Genomic DNA, 18,335 nt, shown 5'->3' on the forward strand with positions numbered 1-18,335 from the left:
GATTTTATTGAGTGTTCTCATCAATGCAATATCATCGGAGACAGTCTGGAAAATTCGAATACACAAAAAAAATTTAAAAGCTTTTTTTGTTTCTTCTGAATTTTCATTTATGGGACTCTTATAACTACAAATTATAAAGGTGTATGCATCTGGTAAGTCCACTATCTGATAGAGGATTCATAGCCAATGAAAAAAATGCTTCCGTATGCACTTTTTGTTCCTACATGAACTCTGTAAAAAAAAATTCTCAAGTAAAATTTCAGGTCAGAAACAGTAATGTGAAGAACTCGTTTCAGTAATAGAGAGAGAATAATCCTCACTTATAGCATAAATGTCTCCATCCTTCTCTTCCTCCCACTTGATGATCTCCTTTATGTATTTGAATGCTTTATCTACTGATGCTCGTTTCCGGGCTCTCGTCTTCCAAACATATAGCTTTCTGCCCGTGATGGACGCATATAACTCCTTGAACTTCACGGCTACATAGTAATACGCTTGATGTGCCAGGGACTGGCTGTTGGTGCGAGGCTTCAAGGGGTTGAAGTCGCGGAACCACTCACAAACTGTTAATGGAACCTTGTTGATTTTTTCTTCGAAGATGTCATATTTGTTCAAGAGGAGAACAAATGGTTTGCCCTGAAATGAAGTATGTCTCGTGATGTACTCAAAAGAATCTCGGGTTGCCAACATCTTATTCTCCAGAAGACCCGTACCCCGGCTCCCAACATGGTCATAATCACTCAAGGAAACACAAAAGATCACTGCTCTCACATCTTCAAACATTTCCAGCCATTTGCAGCCACCATGCAGTCCATTAAATCTGAGGCGTATCAATTGGATCCTAAAAACAGCATAGAAAAAGAAAAGGGTTGTTTTATATAGGAGAACTTAAAACTCTCAGCTAAGAAAGATGAGACTGGAAGTGCATGTTTGGCACATAGAATTGGATAGGACTTGAGAGTATAATTGAAAAGATTTTAGAACACTATTGAGTAGTGTTTAATGTGCTGTACCAAACATGTCCGTAATTGATATTTTGCAATTTCTTATAAGAATTCACTTTGTCAAAGGAGGTTGGCATTCAAAATTTTCATTGTACACTCCAGACATGGAGCTACGATCATCGAAGGAAAATTCAATACTGGCAAGTCCATTGTTGGGAGTGACTCCTTCAGCAAATAAAATGTCTTCTTCTGAAGGTTCGTACTCGTTACATGATATCTCCATGACCTGGAAAACACAATAAGTTTGTTTAAATCACACTGCCAATAGCACATAGAGAATTTCGATTTTAGATTTTAATATAAAAATATTTGATAGATGAATTGATGACTTAGTCCGTGAGATCCTCTGGTTGGTTATAACTGGCTGCTCCTTCAGAGCCTTGTATATGATCTTACATCAGACGAGAGAAAATGGGAACAGCATTTTTAAATGGAGGATAAAATATCTGGTTCCAGCATTTTTATTTCCCGTAACTTCAAAATTTCACAAGTATGGGCTATTATTGAATTTTTCACTGAAAAAAAATCATGTTTTGTACATGTATTGACACAATTAGTTCCATGACATCCCAAAATATTTTCAATCAGTAAATTATTGCCAACAGTCTATCAGTTCAAGGAGAAAGTTATTAAATCATACCCGGTCTAAGAAATACTTAGCTACATCGGGGAGAAAGTGCAGTTCCTCCCTCCTCTTGTAAGTTTCCTGGACAGCAGAATCTTTCCAACTTTCATCTACTACAGAAGCATATTCACGTGCTGCAGCAGGAAAGAAAGCATTCAAATCTCCAGTGGCCATGATATCTAGTAACCAATCTGAAAAATGCTTGATTCTCTGGTTGATTGAATAGATGCAATGCTCACTTCCTTCAAGCCCCATTTCACCTGAATAATTTGCAATGGTAAACAAGAGTAAGAGCTCGTGCCCGTATTCAAAATCGTTCTCTAAGGCACCAGGAAATGCCAACTAGCTCCAAAAGATATGAGAAATCTCCACATAGATCCCATTAGATATAGTCAAGAAGAACAAATGTAACTCATATTTAATCCACCCTGCTCCTGTTACTCAATTTATGTGAATTTCCATTGAATCCTCCATGTATTGAGTTAACGTAAATAAGATAATATATATATGTAATTGAAGCCTCATCTCCTTCCCCATTCAGGGGGAAATGTGAAGCAGAAAAGATCCCGTGCTCCAAGATATGGGAAGTTACTGATGTAGAACGTAATACATAAAGAGAATAGAGAGAAGAGAAGAAAAAATTGGGAGGAGAAAAATCTACATTTCTGATTCAATATATTAATGTGGTGAAAAAGAATTGAAAAAAATAGGTTTCCTTTTTTGGGGTAATGAACTCAAATCTAAAAGAACCGATAACTAACAACCATTAAAATGATAAAATCCTATCTAATAAAATAATGAAATATAGTCTCTAATTGAAACTCCTATCTCTTCATCTTGTTTAGATAGGATAGACTTCCTGTTCCCATCAGTGACTGTTCGCCATCTTCAGTTTTCTCTTGTTTAGCCCCTGCTCACCTCATTAGCTAGAAAAAGAGTGTGAACAATTTTCAAATTTTGTACTTTTTTATTGGAAATAAATATGCAGCATAGGAGAGAAATCTGCTTTCTGATAAATGAGTGTGACAATTAACAATCTTAAGATAGCCACTGTTAATAGCTTCAAAGTTTTTTTATTTAGATGGAGGGATAATTAGTTGGATAGCTTTCAACAAATAGGAGGGTGTCTCCTTTAGAGTGGTGAGCCTAAAAAGTTCACTACCAAATGATCAATGAGATGAATGCCATCCAGATAACATGTTCATTATATAACTAGTAAAATATCAGTCATATTTCTCCTATTCTCTGACCAAGAGCACAAAATCTTGTCACAGAATCTGAATTGATTTATAAGCAAAAAGTTTACTACATCGTATTGTAAGAACAAGAATTCATTGCAACTTTGATGGGCTCCTGAATCTTTGAGGTAATACTTTACTAAATAATGGTTTCTTCCATATGTTGTCTAAGAGAAGGGGAGGTGGAGAAGAAGGAATCCATAATATCCATTAATAGCATCAGACTAACTAATCATACATACCACAAAACTCTTCCGTATTCAAAGCCTCCTCTTCAAAGCGCTCTCTTCCCTCAAATAAGATACTGAGATATACGTAAATGTTACTTTGAATTATGAGCTTGATATTCTGCAGTTCTTCAGCAGTGAACTTGTTAGCATATAGAAATTTAACCTGTTACATGAAAAAAATAACAAATTCAATCAGCTAAAAGAATGGGTACAATAACATAGAACAATACAAAGAGGAGGAGGAATCATTTTTGTGAATGTACTCTTCCAAATCTAAATTAGATATATTCTAGGTGCATGATGGAAAAACTGTATCTAGGAAGGAAATTATTATGGACCTTCACCAAAGTTGGATGACCTCCAATGCTTGAATACAGTAATTTTCATTTCAGTTGAATAATCCTCTCTCTCTCTGAGTAAGCAAAAATAATAGAACCACACTATAAAATGTACCTGCTTAAAAATGGTGCTTGACCCAGACTCCTCAAATCCAAGCATCAAAAGTCTCTGGACCCTATCCTGGTCCAAATAATCAGGAATAGACCTAGTTGACAATAGAGTAGGTTCTTCTTTTGTACTATGAGAACTTTCAGGTGGCACAGGCAATGAAAATAGCGAACAAATGAAACGAGTGGACGCCTTCCTAGCAAGAAGCCAACCTCAACTTTTCAATCCAATCGAACAACTTCAAATAATTGAACATAGTATCAATGAACATGAAAAGAATATTTCATTAGAGTACGAGAGAACCTTTTTCCATATGTTTCCTTTAATGTTGTTTTGCCCTTCTTCCTCATAGGATCCGTCCTCATATACCCAAAAGTGAGTATCACAAGGGCACTGCACCTTAGCCAACTGAAAAGAAGAGAATGCAGAGACAAATCAAGTTCCAAGTAGCAATAACTTAGGTTTTAAGTCAGTACCAACAAATGTAAGAAAGTTTACGGGTACTTAATGTAACTGCAAGTAGTAATAGTTGCAAACAAGTGGTTTCCTATGAGTCTACAACTATCAGATGGATTTATTCACTCTTATCAGAATCCAAGACACCCGCCTTACGAGAAACTTAAGTTGAATTTTGATACCAATTCATTTTTAGAGCTAATTTACTATAGAATGCACTGCACAAACATTCCTCAGAAAACAGAGATGAGAAATGTGAAAGGATAATTTCCACTTTACAGAAACCTTTTACCTTTAACACTCTGAGCTCATCTTTTGTGATCTCGCGGCCATTTATGTAGACCCTCGTATTTCCATTGCTTGCATCAATCTGTAGCTTGCCTCCAACATCTAATTTCGAACTTATAATCCTATTTGGCTTCTCTCCGGCCTGCAACAAGTTGAACAATCAACATCTTAAGAAAACATCATACGAATATCAAAAGACAAATGCTAAAGAAATCATGCTTCAATAACACATTTCACCTTCCCCCAAAGCCCGGAATCTCTGTCATACCAATACTGCCCGGGCCTCAAATCCCTTGGAGGAACCACACACCCCAGCAATTCCACCAATTCTTCTTCCCTCAAGTGTCTCCCATTCACAACCACCTGCTCTGGCATCACCTGATTCACCGTGCACTCCCTCTCGACCTTCATTATTCGCTTAACCTCCAAACTGCCGCACAATTTCACCAACAGCCTCGAACACTTCCCCAAGCTCCCCCTCCTCGCCTCGTTAATGGGTTTCCCAATGCATCCCAGACACTTCCTCCCCTCCGGCATCGACCCCATGGCTTTTAACACACAATTCTTACAGTACTCTGCTCCACACACAAAGCAACCCACCATTTCCCCTGAGAACCACCTACATCCCTTTCCACCACACCTTCCACAGACTCTCTCTTTATTCCTAATAATAATCCCAAACCCTCCGTTTCTTTCCCTTTTTCTCTCATCAAAACTCGAAAAATTGTTACAATGATTTAAACTACAGTCTCTCATGTCATGATCACCAACTTCATTTTCATCATCAACCCTTTCCCACAACGACACACTATCCTTTTCACCGCACCTACCACAAATTTTCCCTTTATTCCCAGTAATAATCCCAAACTCACTTTTAATTTCCGTTTCCCTCTCATCAAAACTCTTACAATTACGTGTACAACAGTCTCCCACCTCGTGATCCCCTACTTCATCATCATTATTATTAGTATCATCATCACAAGCGATAAGAATATCAGGAGATTTCTTCGACGATATCGTTTCGCTGCTACCGCTGTTGCTATCAAATTTGGTATTGCTTTTGTAATGAGTAAATGAAGAGTGTTTGGGGAAAAAGTTGGCAAATTTTTTTCTGGGATTTCGATCGGGTTTTGGAAGATTAAAGGGGAGAGTGGGGCCATGATAATCGACGGAAATAGAATAGTCGAGGTGATCTTCATCGGGCAATGGAGCACCCTCCGGTAACATCTTCTTCAACACTTCTTCCCATGATTTTCTGTCTGCTTAGAGAGAATTGAAGGTATAGACTATAGGTTTTCTATAGGAATGTATATAATTAGAATTTAGCCTCTTTATGCAGCTTTTCTCTATCATATATTGGAGTCAGATTAATTGGCAGCTGTAGAGTTTTAGTATTCTAAAATCTGTTTCTTATTATACATATCATAGTTGGGATAGAACCAACAGATTCCTTTACAGGAGCACTTCATCCTTGATCCTCCCCGACTGCAGCATACAACTCTTCTGCAGAAAGGATACTCTCGAATCATAGAACTATAATGGAATAAATGATCAACCAACATTTATAGAATAAACGGTTCAATCCTCTTATCGGTCCTATGATTTATTGAACTCTTTTTATGAGATGACTCATAGATCTTACATATTGAAATCCTATATCATTGCATTACGTGAAATTGGTACTTTTGCATCATGTAGTTGGCTAATATTCGACGTTTTCTCCTGCTTCCAATTTCATTATTTTGATTCTATTTTGGCATTCGTGAGTGACAGGTAAAACGCAAAAAAAGAAATGCACAGTTTTCCCTGGGAAGCCATGGGATTGTAGAGATGATAGGAGTATTGGAGTTGTTTTATGGGTTCCACAAACCATTGAAGAGCTCATTGAAACAGCAAAAGAGCAGTTAAATTTTACAAGTGGTTCCTTTATATTATCTGGTAACGGAGGCAAGATTCCGGATACAAGCATGATTTCTGATACTGAAAAGCTATTTTTAGCTGGTGAAGCCCAATGAATCACCCTACTTTGTTCTGAGTATCATCCTGTGAGTGTGTAGAGAGAACGTATATAAATATATATAGAACAGTGTAATTATAAACTTTTTTGATACTGAATTTTTCAGGCTTTTTGAATTTTAGAGATTTTTTTTTATTTTATTTTTTTAACCGTCTATGGCCTTTCTCAGAAAAAATACATACATCAACACATCCATGCATAAATTAAAGAAAATAGAACCAAGAACATAAATAATTTTCGTAAATCCATGAATTGAATAAAAAATATAAACGTAATTAAAGTCAAATAATCTAGATGTTTTGGGGGGATGGGGGACCTAGAAACTGCCAATAGGATTCAAAGATGATTAAAACTACTCAAAAGCCCAAAAATTCTCTGCACGAACTGCCTTCTCTTCCTCTTCGGTGTAGTCATTCTGGATATGGAATTTCTCCCGAACCTGTTCTACTGACCAGAGTTTCATTTCGTTCGCACAAGCATCACACATTACATCCATTAATGCCGGGAAGTTGAGATAATTTGCTGCTAAGATCAGCCCAAGAACATCGTTAAACGGCTTCTTCACAAACTCCGTGTCAAAATCCTTTTTTTCCTCATCGGTCGACGTAGAATCCGCATGTTTTTCCATGAACTCTATGATCCAAGCCAGATTTTTGCTATCAACATTCAGCAACGGTATTGCGTCCAAGTCACAGCCATCTTCAACCAGATTCTTTATTGTTATACACTGAACTGCAACAGATTCTTTCACCAGGAATTCTTCATTATCGGAACTTTTCAAAATCAGCGTCTTTTCTTCCGGGGAAGACATGATTGTACGTGATTTTTTAATAAAACCCTAGAGAGAAAGTTACAGACAAAGAAAAAAAGTGGGGAAGAAGTTATGGAAATTGATTAATATATATACTGATGGAGTTGGGGTATGTCATATTAGGACTTTACTATCAAAATTGATTTTGGTCTCCTTTTTTATTGGGATTAGGCGGATACAAGCATGATTTCTGATACTGAAAAGCTATTTTTAGCTGGTGAAGCCCAATGAATCACCCTACTTTGTTCTGAGTATCATCCTGTGAGTGTGTAGAGAGAACGTATATAAATATATACAGAACAGTGTAATTATAAACTTTTTGATACTGAATTTTTCAGGCTTTTTGAATTTTAGAGATTTTTTTTTATTTTATTTTTTTAACCGTCTATGGCCTTTCTCAGAAAAAATACATACATCAACACATCCATGCATAAATTAAAGAAAATAGAACCAAGAACATAAATAATTTTCGTAAATCCATGAATTGAATAAAAAATATAAACGTAATTAAAGTCAAATAATCTAGATGTTTTGGGGGGATGGGGGACCTAGAAACTGCCAATAGGATTCAAAGATGATTAAAACTACTCAAAAGCCCAAAAATTCTCTGCACGAACTGCCTTCTCTTCCTCTTCGGTGTAGTCATTCTGGATATGGAATTTCTCCCGAACCTGTTCTACTGACCAGAGTTTCATTTCGTTCGCACAAGCATCACACATTACATCCATTAATGCCGGGAAGTTGAGATAATTTGCTGCTAAGATCAGCCCAAGAACATCGTTAAACGGCTTCTTCACAAACTCCGTGTCAAAATCCTTTTTTTCCGCATCGGTCGACGTAGAATCCGCATATTTTTCCATGAACTCTATGATCCAAGCCAGATTTTTGCTATCAACATTCAGCAACGGTATTGCGTCCAAGTCACAGCCATCTTCAACCAGATTCTTTATTGTTATACACTGAACTGCAACAGATTCTTTCACCACGAATTCTTCATTATCGGAACTTTTCAAAATCAGCGTTTTTTCTTCCGGGGAAGACATGATTGTACGTTATTTTTTAATAAAACCCTAGAGAGAAAGTTACAGACAAAGAAAAAAAGTGGGGAAGAGGTTATGGAAATTGATTAATATATACTGATGGAGTTGGGGTATGTCATATTAGGACTTTACTATCAAAATTGATTTTGGTCTCCTTTTTTATTGGGATTAGGAAATATTTCCTAATGTATGAAATATATTAATATAATATAACTATAAACTTATAACCTATATATATATATATATATATATGTTTGATCAAATTCCAAGCTCATTTGAAGAGATTCATATCATTATCTAGTAGAATTTGATATTTACGATAATAAAATTTCACTCCGAGGTTCTATACTTTCATTTTTCGTAATAAACACACAAATTTATTTTTCAAAATTTACTTTCAATATTTTTCCTTTTATTTTAAAACGCAGTGTGTTCAATATCTAAACAAGTGGAGCAAGTGTTGTAGGAATTCAATTTCTTTAGGTTCAATTTGGTAATCAATCTCTAATAACACCACTGAATTCTTACATGTTGGCTATTAGGTTCATATACACTATTTTACGAGAATTTGTTAAACAAATAAGGAGGCCTTTGAATTGACCAATAAAGTTATAGCGAATACATCGATTAGATGTGCAAGCACCTTTTGCGTATGGTAGAACCGATCATATATACAAATTGACAAAAACGTAACAATCGGCTGTGACACAGCATATGACAATAATATAATATTTAATAAAAGGGTAATTGGCACAAAATGTTCATACCTTTCAAGCTTGTTGTGGAAAATATCCTTACCTTTCATTTTTTGACAATTTTGTTCCTATTTTTACCTTTCGTTGTGCTAAACGTTCCTTTTACCATTTTTTGACATAAAATGATCAAAATACCCTCATATTTAAACAAATAAATAAATAAAATAAAATTGCAACTATAGGTCCATACGTTCCATATGTGCTACATGTCATCCACTTCCTAGAAATTTCCTACTTTTCTACGTTTTTATGTACCCGCTCCCTATCCCAGACCCTTTCTTACCCATATTATCATTTCAGAATTCAGTATCAACAATTTAACTAATTCTTGTATTCAAAGTTGAAGAGGAAATGGAGAATGGAAATCAGTCTTCTTTTTGGCAATTTAGTGATGATTTTCAACTTGAAGGAAGCTTGAATGACTCAATTTGCAGCACCAACTATTCGACCAAACACCCCACTGAGCAGAGGAATTTCAACATAGGTTTTGGTGCAAGTGAGGTTAATAACTCTTTCAATTCAATTTGGGAGTCTTCCTTTGAATGACTTAATTTGGACAAAAGTTGAATGAAAAACTTGACATTATGATTTCTTGATTTAGGAGTTCCAAACGGTAATTGCTCTGCCACAGTTTCTTCACAATATAATAAATATGCATTTCGTGGGATATTGTTAATTTGGATTTGTTGGGGTCTGTATAATGTTACCAGGACAATGCTCCTCTACCAGACTTATAAAAGGTCTGATAGAGGCCTTCTCTCCCATTTTCTCTTACCTCGACGGACCCCATGATTAAAAAAATATCCCCCCAAAAACCCACCTCCACCCCACCCCGAATTGTGAGAGGGGTTGCACTACTAGACCTCTTACAGGCCTGGTAGTGTAGCATGGTCCATGTTACCAATGGTGATGGCTATTGTTAAAAAAGTTAAACAAAGTTAAAAAATAAATTGATACCAACGGACGGCGCCTAGTGAAGTGAGAGAATTTTTTTTATTTTTAATAAGGTTTTTGGACCGATTTGCACTTTTTAAAAAGTTTGGGAGTAGGAGTGCAATTTGTTCTTTATTTTTCAATTCTTTTTGTTTTTGTTTAATTTAAACAGGAGGGTATTTTGATCATTTTACGTCAAAATGGTAAAAATGACGTTTAGCGCAATTAAAGATGGAAATAAGAGCAAAAATGTCAAAAAAAAAGAAAGATATGAACGTTTTTCATAATAAACTTAAAAGATAGAGACGTTTTGCGCTAATTACCTTAATAAAATTAAGATAGATGTGACATTTTACCTGCCACCACTCTTATTTACTATTGTCGTCTATTTTTCTCTATGTACACCACAAGGTAATTCCGTTCTATAATGAAACAAACTCTTAAAAAAAAAAAAATTTACCTTGTTTTCGCACATTCTAATTTGATTGTCGAAGTGCGGACTATGCTGGCTCCCCCCGTGGGTTCGGGTGTGAGCTGTTTTGCAGAGAATCGTGGAGGAATAGATATTTCTTGACCGAAAGGTCCAATCAAAGTTTTGAGGTCTCCAGATTAGTCGACCCGATTGACGCACCCTGGCTCAACCTTAGCTCATTAATAAACCAACCACTCAAAAAGAAGAAAAAAAAAGAAGCGACTCTACCAAAGGAAAACAATAACAGAGAAAATTCTTCAAAAATCGAAGGAAAAATGGCGTTGCAATGGATGATACTGGCATACGTAGTGGCGGCAGAGGCAGGGGTTGCAATTCTCTTAACTCTACCTTCGCCAAAGGCTCTGAAATCTCGTATTGTGTCATTGATCTCTCTTATTCTCCAGCCTTCACTCTTCGTCGTACCCTTCTCCGCTTTTCAGCTCCTGGGTATGTTTTTTATCTTTATTCTTTTGGAAAATTTATTTATTTATTTTGTTTGTGATTTTTGGGTGTTGTAATTTGAAGTGGGGGTTTATTTGATTTTATTTATTTGTGTTAGATATATATTGGAAGAATGAGCATCGGTTGATGTGTAGTGGGGAGATCTGCACTGCTGCTGAAAGAGATCGCTATGAGAAATCGGTAATTAATTTTAGGGTTCTATCTCTTAGCAAGACTTTTGGAAAGTTAACGGTGGAAGTAATTGTGAATTTGAAGCAAAAAATAAATAAAAATAAAAATTATAAAAAAAAAATGAAGGAGAAAAATTGTTAATTGAACTAGTTTGCTCCATGTTCTTTAGCACGTTATGCATTAATTTGGATTTTGATGCAAGGAAAATTCTTCGAGTACAGGCTATCCGCTGCTTTCACTCGAGGCTTCTCGTGTATTCCGCATTTTTTTCTTCAGTTCTTGAAGTTGTTTGTCAAACATAATTTCTGAAGGATGGAATATGTACCCTTAAATATTTGTATTTTTTGTCTCTGTTTGTTATCACCCTGTGGTTTCTCTTCTTAGCGAAAAAACCTCTGAGTATCCATTAAAATTTTTTAAGTATAAGAACCCCAAGAAAAATGGAAAGATGAAAATTGCACTGAAGTAGTGGAGTTGTGAATTAGTCACAGTCTGCCCTTTTGTTTTGATGGAAACCCTAATATCTTGAAGCATATGCATCTTTGGTCTCTTTCTTAGTAATCCATGGTCAGGTAGTGACTTATCTGCTTGGGGTTCTATAGCTGTGACTCCTTAATGTAGTCCATGTTGCGGTAGCAATCATTTTCATCTTTCCTCAAAATAATCTAATCGTTATGTAGTCCATTAACATTTGACGAGAGTGTGACGTTTCTTAAATGATAACCTTCAAGTTGGGGGGGGGTAGATGGGAGCTTGGTCAGTCGCACTTATACCTGTAAGTGGTTTTATCATCTGTCAGCAGGTCTTGATATTGTGCATATTACCATTGATTGTTTCTCTTAGCTATGCCACGCCCTTTTGTTTTGATTTGCACAAATGTGGAAAAAGATTTATCTGTTTATTACCAATTCCTACTTTTACTAAAGATTTTGGTTTAGGCCACCACTTAGGTTGCATGTTCTTGATTCAAACTCTGCCCGCTTGTGTGAGTTGCAGATCTACAAGGCTCAGAGGAATGCAGTTTTGTGTGTTTCAGCTTGCCTTCTGTATTGGTATGTGGCTAACAATACTGACCACCTTTGGCACGTTTGGTGAGGTGGACTCGGAAGTACCCTATAGTGTTTAGAACAAAAAAATTCAAAATCTTGTGTATTACACTGTCGAGTCTTGTCCAATACTCTCTACCAAACATGCTAACTTAGGTTCTGGTTTAGTTTTCGATCCTTCTTTCCTCAATTTTGATATTTTGATATTTTTAAATGCTGGTGCAGGTGTATCTACCGTATTTGCAAGTATCACAGGGATATTCAGAGCATGGAGGAAGTCGAGAAGAGGTACAAGGAGCATTAGAAGATTCAGTGGCTTAGCCATTCAGTTGCATCGATAGTGAAGCATATTATGCATCTACCACTGCCATTATTTTTTCGTTTTACAGTTTATGTTTACTGTTTTATGTTGAATAATTCGTCGTGTATTTGTAGTAGGGATCTGAAGTTGTGCAATTTTATAATAATTTCTTTTCGAACAGTGGGACGTTAGAATTCTTTCAATCATGAGAATACCATATTCTGCCAATCTAGAGGACTCCATATTGTGTCATTTTAGTCAGGGGTGAACCCAGTATCATGATTCTGTGGGGGCAAGATAGAATTATGTAAAAATTCTGAGTTAAAATTATGGATTAAAAAATTTTGTGGATCACTTTGTAAATGTCAAAAATTAAGGGCCCAGAGTATGCAATGGATCCGCCCCTGATTTTATTGAGTGTTCTCATCAATGCAATATCATCGGAGACAGTCTGGAAAATTCGAATACACAAAAAAAATTTAAAAGCTTTTTTTGTTTCTTCTGAATTTTCATTTATGGGACTCTTATAACTACAAATTATAAAGGTGTATGCATCTGGTAAGTCCACTATCTGATAGAGGATTCATAGCCAATGAAAAAAATGCTTCCGTATGCACTTTTTGTTCCTACATGAACTCTGTAAAAAAAAATTCTCAAGTAAAATTTCAGGTCAGAAACAGTAATGTGAAGAACTCGTTTCAGTAATAGAGAGAGAATAATCCTCACTTATAGCATAAATGTCTCCATCCTTCTCTTCCTCCCACTTGATGATCTCCTTTATGTATTTGAATGCTTTATCTACTGATGCTCGTTTCCGGGCTCTCGTCTTCCAAACATATAGCTTTCTGCCCGTGATGGACGCATATAACTCCTTGAACTTCACGGCTACATAGTAATACGCTTGATGTGCCAGGGACTGGCTGTTGGTGCGAGGCTTCAAGGGGTTGAAGTCGCGGAACCACTCACAAACTGTTAATGGAACCTTGTTGATTTTTTCTTCGAAGATGTCATATTTGTTCAAGAGGAGAACAAATGGTTTGCCCTGAAATGAAGTATGTCTCGTGATGTACTCAAAAGAATCTCGGGTTGCCAACATCTTATTCTCCAGAAGACCCGTACCCCGGCTCCCAACATGGTCATAATCACTCAAGGAAACACAAAAGATCACTGCTCTCACATCTTCAAACATTTCCAGCCATTTGCAGCCACCATGCAGTCCATTAAATCTGAGGCGTATCAATTGGATCCTAAAAACAGCATAGAAAAAGAAAAGGGTTGTTTTATATAGGAGAACTTAAAACTCTCAGCTAAGAAAGATGAGACTGGAAGTGCATGTTTGGCACATAGAATTGGATAGGACTTGAGAGTATAATTGAAAAGATTTTAGAACACTATTGAGTAGTGTTTAATGTGCTGTACCAAACATGTCCGTAATTGATATTTTGCAATTTCTTATAAGAATTCACTTTGTCAAAGGAGGTTGGCATTCAAAATTTTCATTGTACACTCCAGACATGGAGCTACGATCATCGAAGGAAAATTCAATACTGGCAAGTCCATTGTTGGGAGTGACTCCTTCAGCAAATAAAATGTCTTCTTCTGAAGGTTCGTACTCGTTACATGATATCTCCATGACCTGGAAAACACAATAAGTTTGTTTAAATCACACTGCCAATAGCACATAGAGAATTTCGATTTTAGATTTTAATATAAAAATATTTGATAGATGAATTGATGACTTAGTCCGTGAGATCCTCTGGTTGGTTATAACTGGCTGCTCCTTCAGAGCCTTGTATATGATCTTACATCAGACGAGAGAAAATGGGAACAGCATTTTTAAATGGAGGATAAAATATCTGGTTCCAGCATTTTTATTTCCCGTAACTTCAAAATTTCACAAGTATGGGCTATTATTGAATTTTTCACTGAAAAAAAATCATGTTTTGTACATGTATTGACACAATTAGTTCCATGACATCCCAAAATATTTTCAATCAGTAAATTATTGCCAACAGTCTATCAGTTCAAGGAGAAAGTTATTAAATCATACCCGGTCTAAGAAATACTTAGCTACATCGGGGAGAAAGTGCAGTTCCTCCCTCCTCTTGTAAGTTTCCTGGACAGCAGAATCTTTCCAACTTTCATCTACTACAGAAGCATATTCACGTGCTGCAGCAGGAAAGAAAGCATTCAAATCTCCAGTGGCCATGATATCTAGTAACCAATCTGAAAAATGCTTGATTCTCTGGTTGATTGAATAGATGCAATGCTCACTTCCTTCAAGCCCCATTTCACCTGAATAATTTGCAATGGTAAACAAGAGTAAGAGCTCGTGCCCGTATTCAAAATCGTTCTCTAAGGCACCAGGAAATGCCAACTAGCTCCAAAAGATATGAGAAATCTCCACATAGATCCCATTAGATATAGTCAAGAAGAACAAATGTAACTCATATTTAATCCACCCTGCTCCTGTTACTCAATTTATGTGAATTTCCATTGAATCCTCCATGTATTGAGTTAACGTAAATAAGATAATATATATATGTAATTGAAGCCTCATCTCCTTCCCCATTCAGGGGGAAATGTGAAGCAGAAAAGATCCCGTGCTCCAAGATATGGGAAGTTACTGATGTAGAACGTAATACATAAAGAGAATAGAGAGAAGAGAAGAAAAAATTGGGAGGAGAAAAATCTACATTTCTGATTCAATATATTAATGTGGTGAAAAAGAATTGAAAAAAATAGGTTTCCTTTTTTGGGGTAATGAACTCAAATCTAAAAGAACCGATAACTAACAACCATTAAAATGATAAAATCCTATCTAATAAAATAATGAAATATAGTCTCTAATTGAAACTCCTATCTCTTCATCTTGTTTAGATAGGATAGACTTCCTGTTCCCATCAGTGACTGTTCGCCATCTTCAGTTTTCTCTTGTTTAGCCCCTGCTCACCTCATTAGCTAGAAAAAGAGTGTGAACAATTTTCAAATTTTGTACTTTTTTATTGGAAATAAATATGCAGCATAGGAGAGAAATCTGCTTTCTGATAAATGAGTGTGACAATTAACAATCTTAAGATAGCCACTGTTAATAGCTTCAAAGTTTTTTTATTTAGATGGAGGGATAATTAGTTGGATAGCTTTCAACAAATAGGAGGGTGTCTCCTTTAGAGTGGTGAGCCTAAAAAGTTCACTACCAAATGATCAATGAGATGAATGCCATCCAGATAACATGTTCATTATATAACTAGTAAAATATCAGTCATATTTCTCCTATTCTCTGACCAAGAGCACAAAATCTTGTCACAGAATCTGAATTGATTTATAAGCAAAAAGTTTACTACATCGTATTGTAAGAACAAGAATTCATTGCAACTTTGATGGGCTCCTGAATCTTTGAGGTAATACTTTACTAAATAATGGTTTCTTCCATATGTTGTCTAAGAGAAGGGGAGGTGGAGAAGAAGGAATCCATAATATCCATTAATAGCATCAGACTAACTAATCATACATACCACAAAACTCTTCCGTATTCAAAGCCTCCTCTTCAAAGCGCTCTCTTCCCTCAAATAAGATACTGAGATATACGTAAATGTTACTTTGAATTATGAGCTTGATATTCTGCAGTTCTTCAGCAGTGAACTTGTTAGCATATAGAAATTTAACCTGTTACATGAAAAAAATAACAAATTCAATCAGCTAAAAGAATGGGTACAATAACATAGAACAATACAAAGAGGAGGAGGAATCATTTTTGTGAATGTACTCTTCCAAATCTAAATTAGATATATTCTAGGTGCATGATGGAAAAACTGTATCTAGGAAGGAAATTATTATGGACCTTCACCAAAGTTGGATGACCTCCAATGCTTGAATACAGTAATTTTCATTTCAGTTGAATAATCCTCTCTCTCTCTGAGTAAGCAAAAATAATAGAACCACACTATAAAATGTACCTGCTTAAAAATGGTGCTTGACCCAGACTCCTCAAATCCAAGCATCAAAAGTCTCTGGACCCTATCCTGGTCCAAATAATCAGGAATAGACCTAGTTGACAATAGAGTAGGTTCTTCTTTTGTACTATGAGAACTTTCAGGTGGCACAGGCAATGAAAATAGCGAACAAATGAAACGAGTGGACGCCTTCCTAGCAAGAAGCCAACCTCAACTTTTCAATCCAATCGAACAACTTCAAATAATTGAACATAGTATCAATGAACATGAAAAGAATATTTCATTAGAGTACGAGAGAACCTTTTTCCATATGTTTCCTTTAATGTTGTTTTGCCCTTCTTCCTCATAGGATCCGTCCTCATATACCCAAAAGTGAGTATCACAAGGGCACTGCACCTTAGCCAACTGAAAAGAAGAGAATGCAGAGACAAATCAAGTTCCAAGTAGCAATAACTTAGGTTTTAAGTCAGTACCAACAAATGTAAGAAAGTTTACGGGTACTTAATGTAACTGCAAGTAGTAATAGTTGCAAACAAGTGGTTTCCTATGAGTCTACAACTATCAGATGGATTTATTCACTCTTATCAGAATCCAAGACACCCGCCTTACGAGAAACTTAAGTTGAATTTTGATACCAATTCATTTTTAGAGCTAATTTACTATAGAATGCACTGCACAAACATTCCTCAGAAAACAGAGATGAGAAATGTGAAAGGATAATTTCCACTTTACAGAAACCTTTTACCTTTAACACTCTGAGCTCATCTTTTGTGATCTCGCGGCCATTTATGTAGACCCTCGTATTTCCATTGCTTGCATCAATCTGTAGCTTGCCTCCAACATCTAATTTCGAACTTATAATCCTATTTGGCTTCTCTCCGGCCTGCAACAAGTTGAACAATCAACATCTTAAGAAAACATCATACGAATATCAAAAGACAAATGCTAAAGAAATCATGCTTCAATAACACATTTCACCTTCCCCCAAAGCCCGGAATCTCTGTCATACCAATACTGCCCGGGCCTCAAATCCCTTGGAGGAACCACACACCCCAGCAATTCCACCAATTCTTCTTCCCTCAAGTGTCTCCCATTCACAACCACCTGCTCTGGCATCACCTGATTCACCGTGCACTCCCTCTCGACCTTCATTATTCGCTTAACCTCCAAACTGCCGCACAATTTCACCAACAGCCTCGAACACTTCCCCAAGCTCCCCCTCCTCGCCTCGTTAATGGGTTTCCCAATGCATCCCAGACACTTCCTCCCCTCCGGCATCGACCCCATGGCTTTTAACACACAATTCTTACAGTACTCTGCTCCACACACAAAGCAACCCACCATTTCCCCTGAGAACCACCTACATCCCTTTCCACCACACCTTCCACAGACTCTCTCTTTATTCCTAATAATAATCCCAAACCCTCCGTTTCTTTCCCTTTTTCTCTCATCAAAACTCGAAAAATTGTTACAATGATTTAAACTACAGTCTCTCATGTCATGATCACCAACTTCATTTTCATCATCAACCCTTTCCCACAACGACACACTATCCTTTTCACCGCACCTACCACAAATTTTCCCTTTATTCCCAGTAATAATCCCAAACTCACTTTTAATTTCCGTTTCCCTCTCATCAAAACTCTTACAATTACGTGTACAACAGTCTCCCACCTCGTGATCCCCTACTTCATCATCATTATTATTAGTATCATCATCACAAGCGATAAGAATATCAGGAGATTTCTTCGACGATATCGTTTCGCTGCTACCGCTGTTGCTATCAAATTTGGTATTGCTTTTGTAATGAGTAAATGAAGAGTGTTTGGGGAAAAAGTTGGCAAATTTTTTTCTGGGATTTCGATCGGGTTTTGGAAGATTAAAGGGGAGAGTGGGGCCATGATAATCGACGGAAATAGAATAGTCGAGGTGATCTTCATCGGGCAATGGAGCACCCTCCGGTAACATCTTCTTCAACACTTCTTCCCATGAATTCGATCCCATTTTTGGATCCTCCGTTACTGACAGTCACTGCATGTTTGACATATATAGCTTAAAAAATGTCACTTATCGGGAATGTTTGGTT

General features: G+C 36.5%; 5 protein-coding genes across 7 annotated transcripts; 1 reads left to right on the forward strand and 4 right to left on the reverse strand.

The window, feature by feature from the left end:
- Positions 1–59: 59 nt before the first annotated feature.
- LOC111372587 (extra-large guanine nucleotide-binding protein 3-like) lies at positions 60–5,531 on the reverse strand. The gene is made up of 8 exons (XM_022994990.1): positions 4,526–5,531; positions 4,293–4,430; positions 3,848–3,952; positions 3,551–3,736; positions 3,110–3,260; positions 1,645–1,889; positions 1,061–1,230; positions 60–841 (listed from the first exon to the last, which is right to left on the reverse strand). The coding sequence occupies exons 1-8, from the start codon at positions 5,513–5,515 to the stop codon at positions 265–267; spliced, it is 2,562 nt and encodes an 853-aa protein (XP_022850758.1). The 5' UTR covers positions 5,516–5,531; the 3' UTR covers positions 60–264.
- A 1,126-nt stretch (positions 5,532–6,657) lies between these two features.
- LOC111403071 (SKP1-like protein 4) lies at positions 6,658–7,116 on the reverse strand. The gene has a single exon (XM_023031440.1). The coding sequence runs from the start codon at positions 7,114–7,116 to the stop codon at positions 6,658–6,660; it is 459 nt and encodes a 152-aa protein (XP_022887208.1).
- A 584-nt stretch (positions 7,117–7,700) lies between these two features.
- Positions 7,701–8,159, reverse strand: LOC111403081 (SKP1-like protein 4). Its single transcript, XM_023031451.1, has one exon. The coding sequence runs from the start codon at positions 8,157–8,159 to the stop codon at positions 7,701–7,703; it is 459 nt and encodes a 152-aa protein (XP_022887219.1).
- Positions 8,160–10,411: 2,252 nt separating this feature from the next.
- Positions 10,412–12,524, forward strand: LOC111372666. The gene is made up of 4 exons (XM_022995084.1): positions 10,412–10,763; positions 10,876–10,958; positions 11,946–12,001; positions 12,221–12,524. Exons 1-4 carry the CDS (start codon positions 10,592–10,594, stop codon positions 12,297–12,299), a joined length of 390 nt encoding a protein of 129 aa, XP_022850852.1. The 5' UTR covers positions 10,412–10,591; the 3' UTR covers positions 12,300–12,524.
- A 237-nt stretch (positions 12,525–12,761) lies between these two features.
- Positions 12,762–18,260, reverse strand: LOC111372409 (extra-large guanine nucleotide-binding protein 3-like). 3 transcript variants are annotated; one of them, XM_022994837.1, is made up of 9 exons: positions 17,228–18,260; positions 16,995–17,132; positions 16,550–16,654; positions 16,253–16,438; positions 15,812–15,962; positions 14,347–14,591; positions 13,763–13,932; positions 13,023–13,543; positions 12,762–12,933 (listed from the first exon to the last, which is right to left on the reverse strand). In XM_022994837.1, the coding sequence occupies exons 1-9, from the start codon at positions 18,251–18,253 to the stop codon at positions 12,923–12,925; spliced, it is 2,553 nt and encodes an 850-aa protein (XP_022850605.1). In that variant the 5' UTR covers positions 18,254–18,260; the 3' UTR covers positions 12,762–12,922. The 3 variants fall into 3 exon arrangements, with proteins under 3 accessions (XP_022850605.1, XP_022850557.1, XP_022850655.1); XM_022994789.1 differs by having other exon boundaries at positions 12,762–13,543; XM_022994887.1 differs by lacking the exon at positions 12,762–12,933 and having other exon boundaries at positions 13,466–13,543; positions 13,716–13,932.
- Positions 18,261–18,335: the final 75 nt, after the last annotated feature.

The sequence above is a fragment of the Olea europaea genome, chromosome 1 (assembly GCF_002742605.1).
Source record: "Olea europaea var. sylvestris chromosome 1, O_europaea_v1, whole genome shotgun sequence".
Taxonomy (NCBI): Eukaryota; Viridiplantae; Streptophyta; class Magnoliopsida; order Lamiales; family Oleaceae; genus Olea; species Olea europaea.

What these genes read in the sequence shown, in the direction of transcription:
- LOC111372587 (XM_022994990.1), bottom strand. Translation starts at nt 5,515, where the DNA reads ATGTTACCGGAGGGTGCTCCATTGCCCGATGAAGATCACCTCGACTAT. An exon ending in AAGGAAACATATGGAAAAAG is followed by an intron (nt 3,737 to 3,847) that starts GTTCTCTCGTAC and finishes CTTGCTAGGAAG; the next exon opens with GCGTCCACTCGTTTCATTTG. An exon ending in CTAAGTATTTCTTAGACCGG is followed by an intron (nt 1,231 to 1,644) that starts GTATGATTTAAT and finishes TGTGTTTTCCAG; the next exon opens with GTCATGGAGATATCATGTAA.
- LOC111403071 (XM_023031440.1), bottom strand. Translation starts at nt 7,116, where the DNA reads ATGTCTTCCCCGGAAGAAAAGACGCTGATTTTGAAAAGTTCCGATAAT.
- LOC111403081 (XM_023031451.1), bottom strand. Translation starts at nt 8,159, where the DNA reads ATGTCTTCCCCGGAAGAAAAAACGCTGATTTTGAAAAGTTCCGATAAT.
- LOC111372666 (XM_022995084.1), top strand. Translation starts at nt 10,592, where the DNA reads ATGGCGTTGCAATGGATGATACTGGCATACGTAGTGGCGGCAGAGGCA. An exon ending in CTCCGCTTTTCAGCTCCTGG is followed by an intron (nt 10,764 to 10,875) that starts GTATGTTTTTTA and finishes TATTTGTGTTAG; the next exon opens with ATATATATTGGAAGAATGAG. An exon ending in TCAGCTTGCCTTCTGTATTG is followed by an intron (nt 12,002 to 12,220) that starts GTATGTGGCTAA and finishes ATGCTGGTGCAG; the next exon opens with GTGTATCTACCGTATTTGCA.
- LOC111372409 (XM_022994789.1), bottom strand. Translation starts at nt 18,253, where the DNA reads ATGGGATCGAATTCATGGGAAGAAGTGTTGAAGAAGATGTTACCGGAG. An exon ending in ATGAGCTCAGAGTGTTAAAG is followed by an intron (nt 16,655 to 16,994) that starts GTAAAAGGTTTC and finishes TCTTCTTTTCAG; the next exon opens with TTGGCTAAGGTGCAGTGCCC. An exon ending in CAAGCACCATTTTTAAGCAG is followed by an intron (nt 15,963 to 16,252) that starts GTACATTTTATA and finishes TTCATGTAACAG; the next exon opens with GTTAAATTTCTATATGCTAA.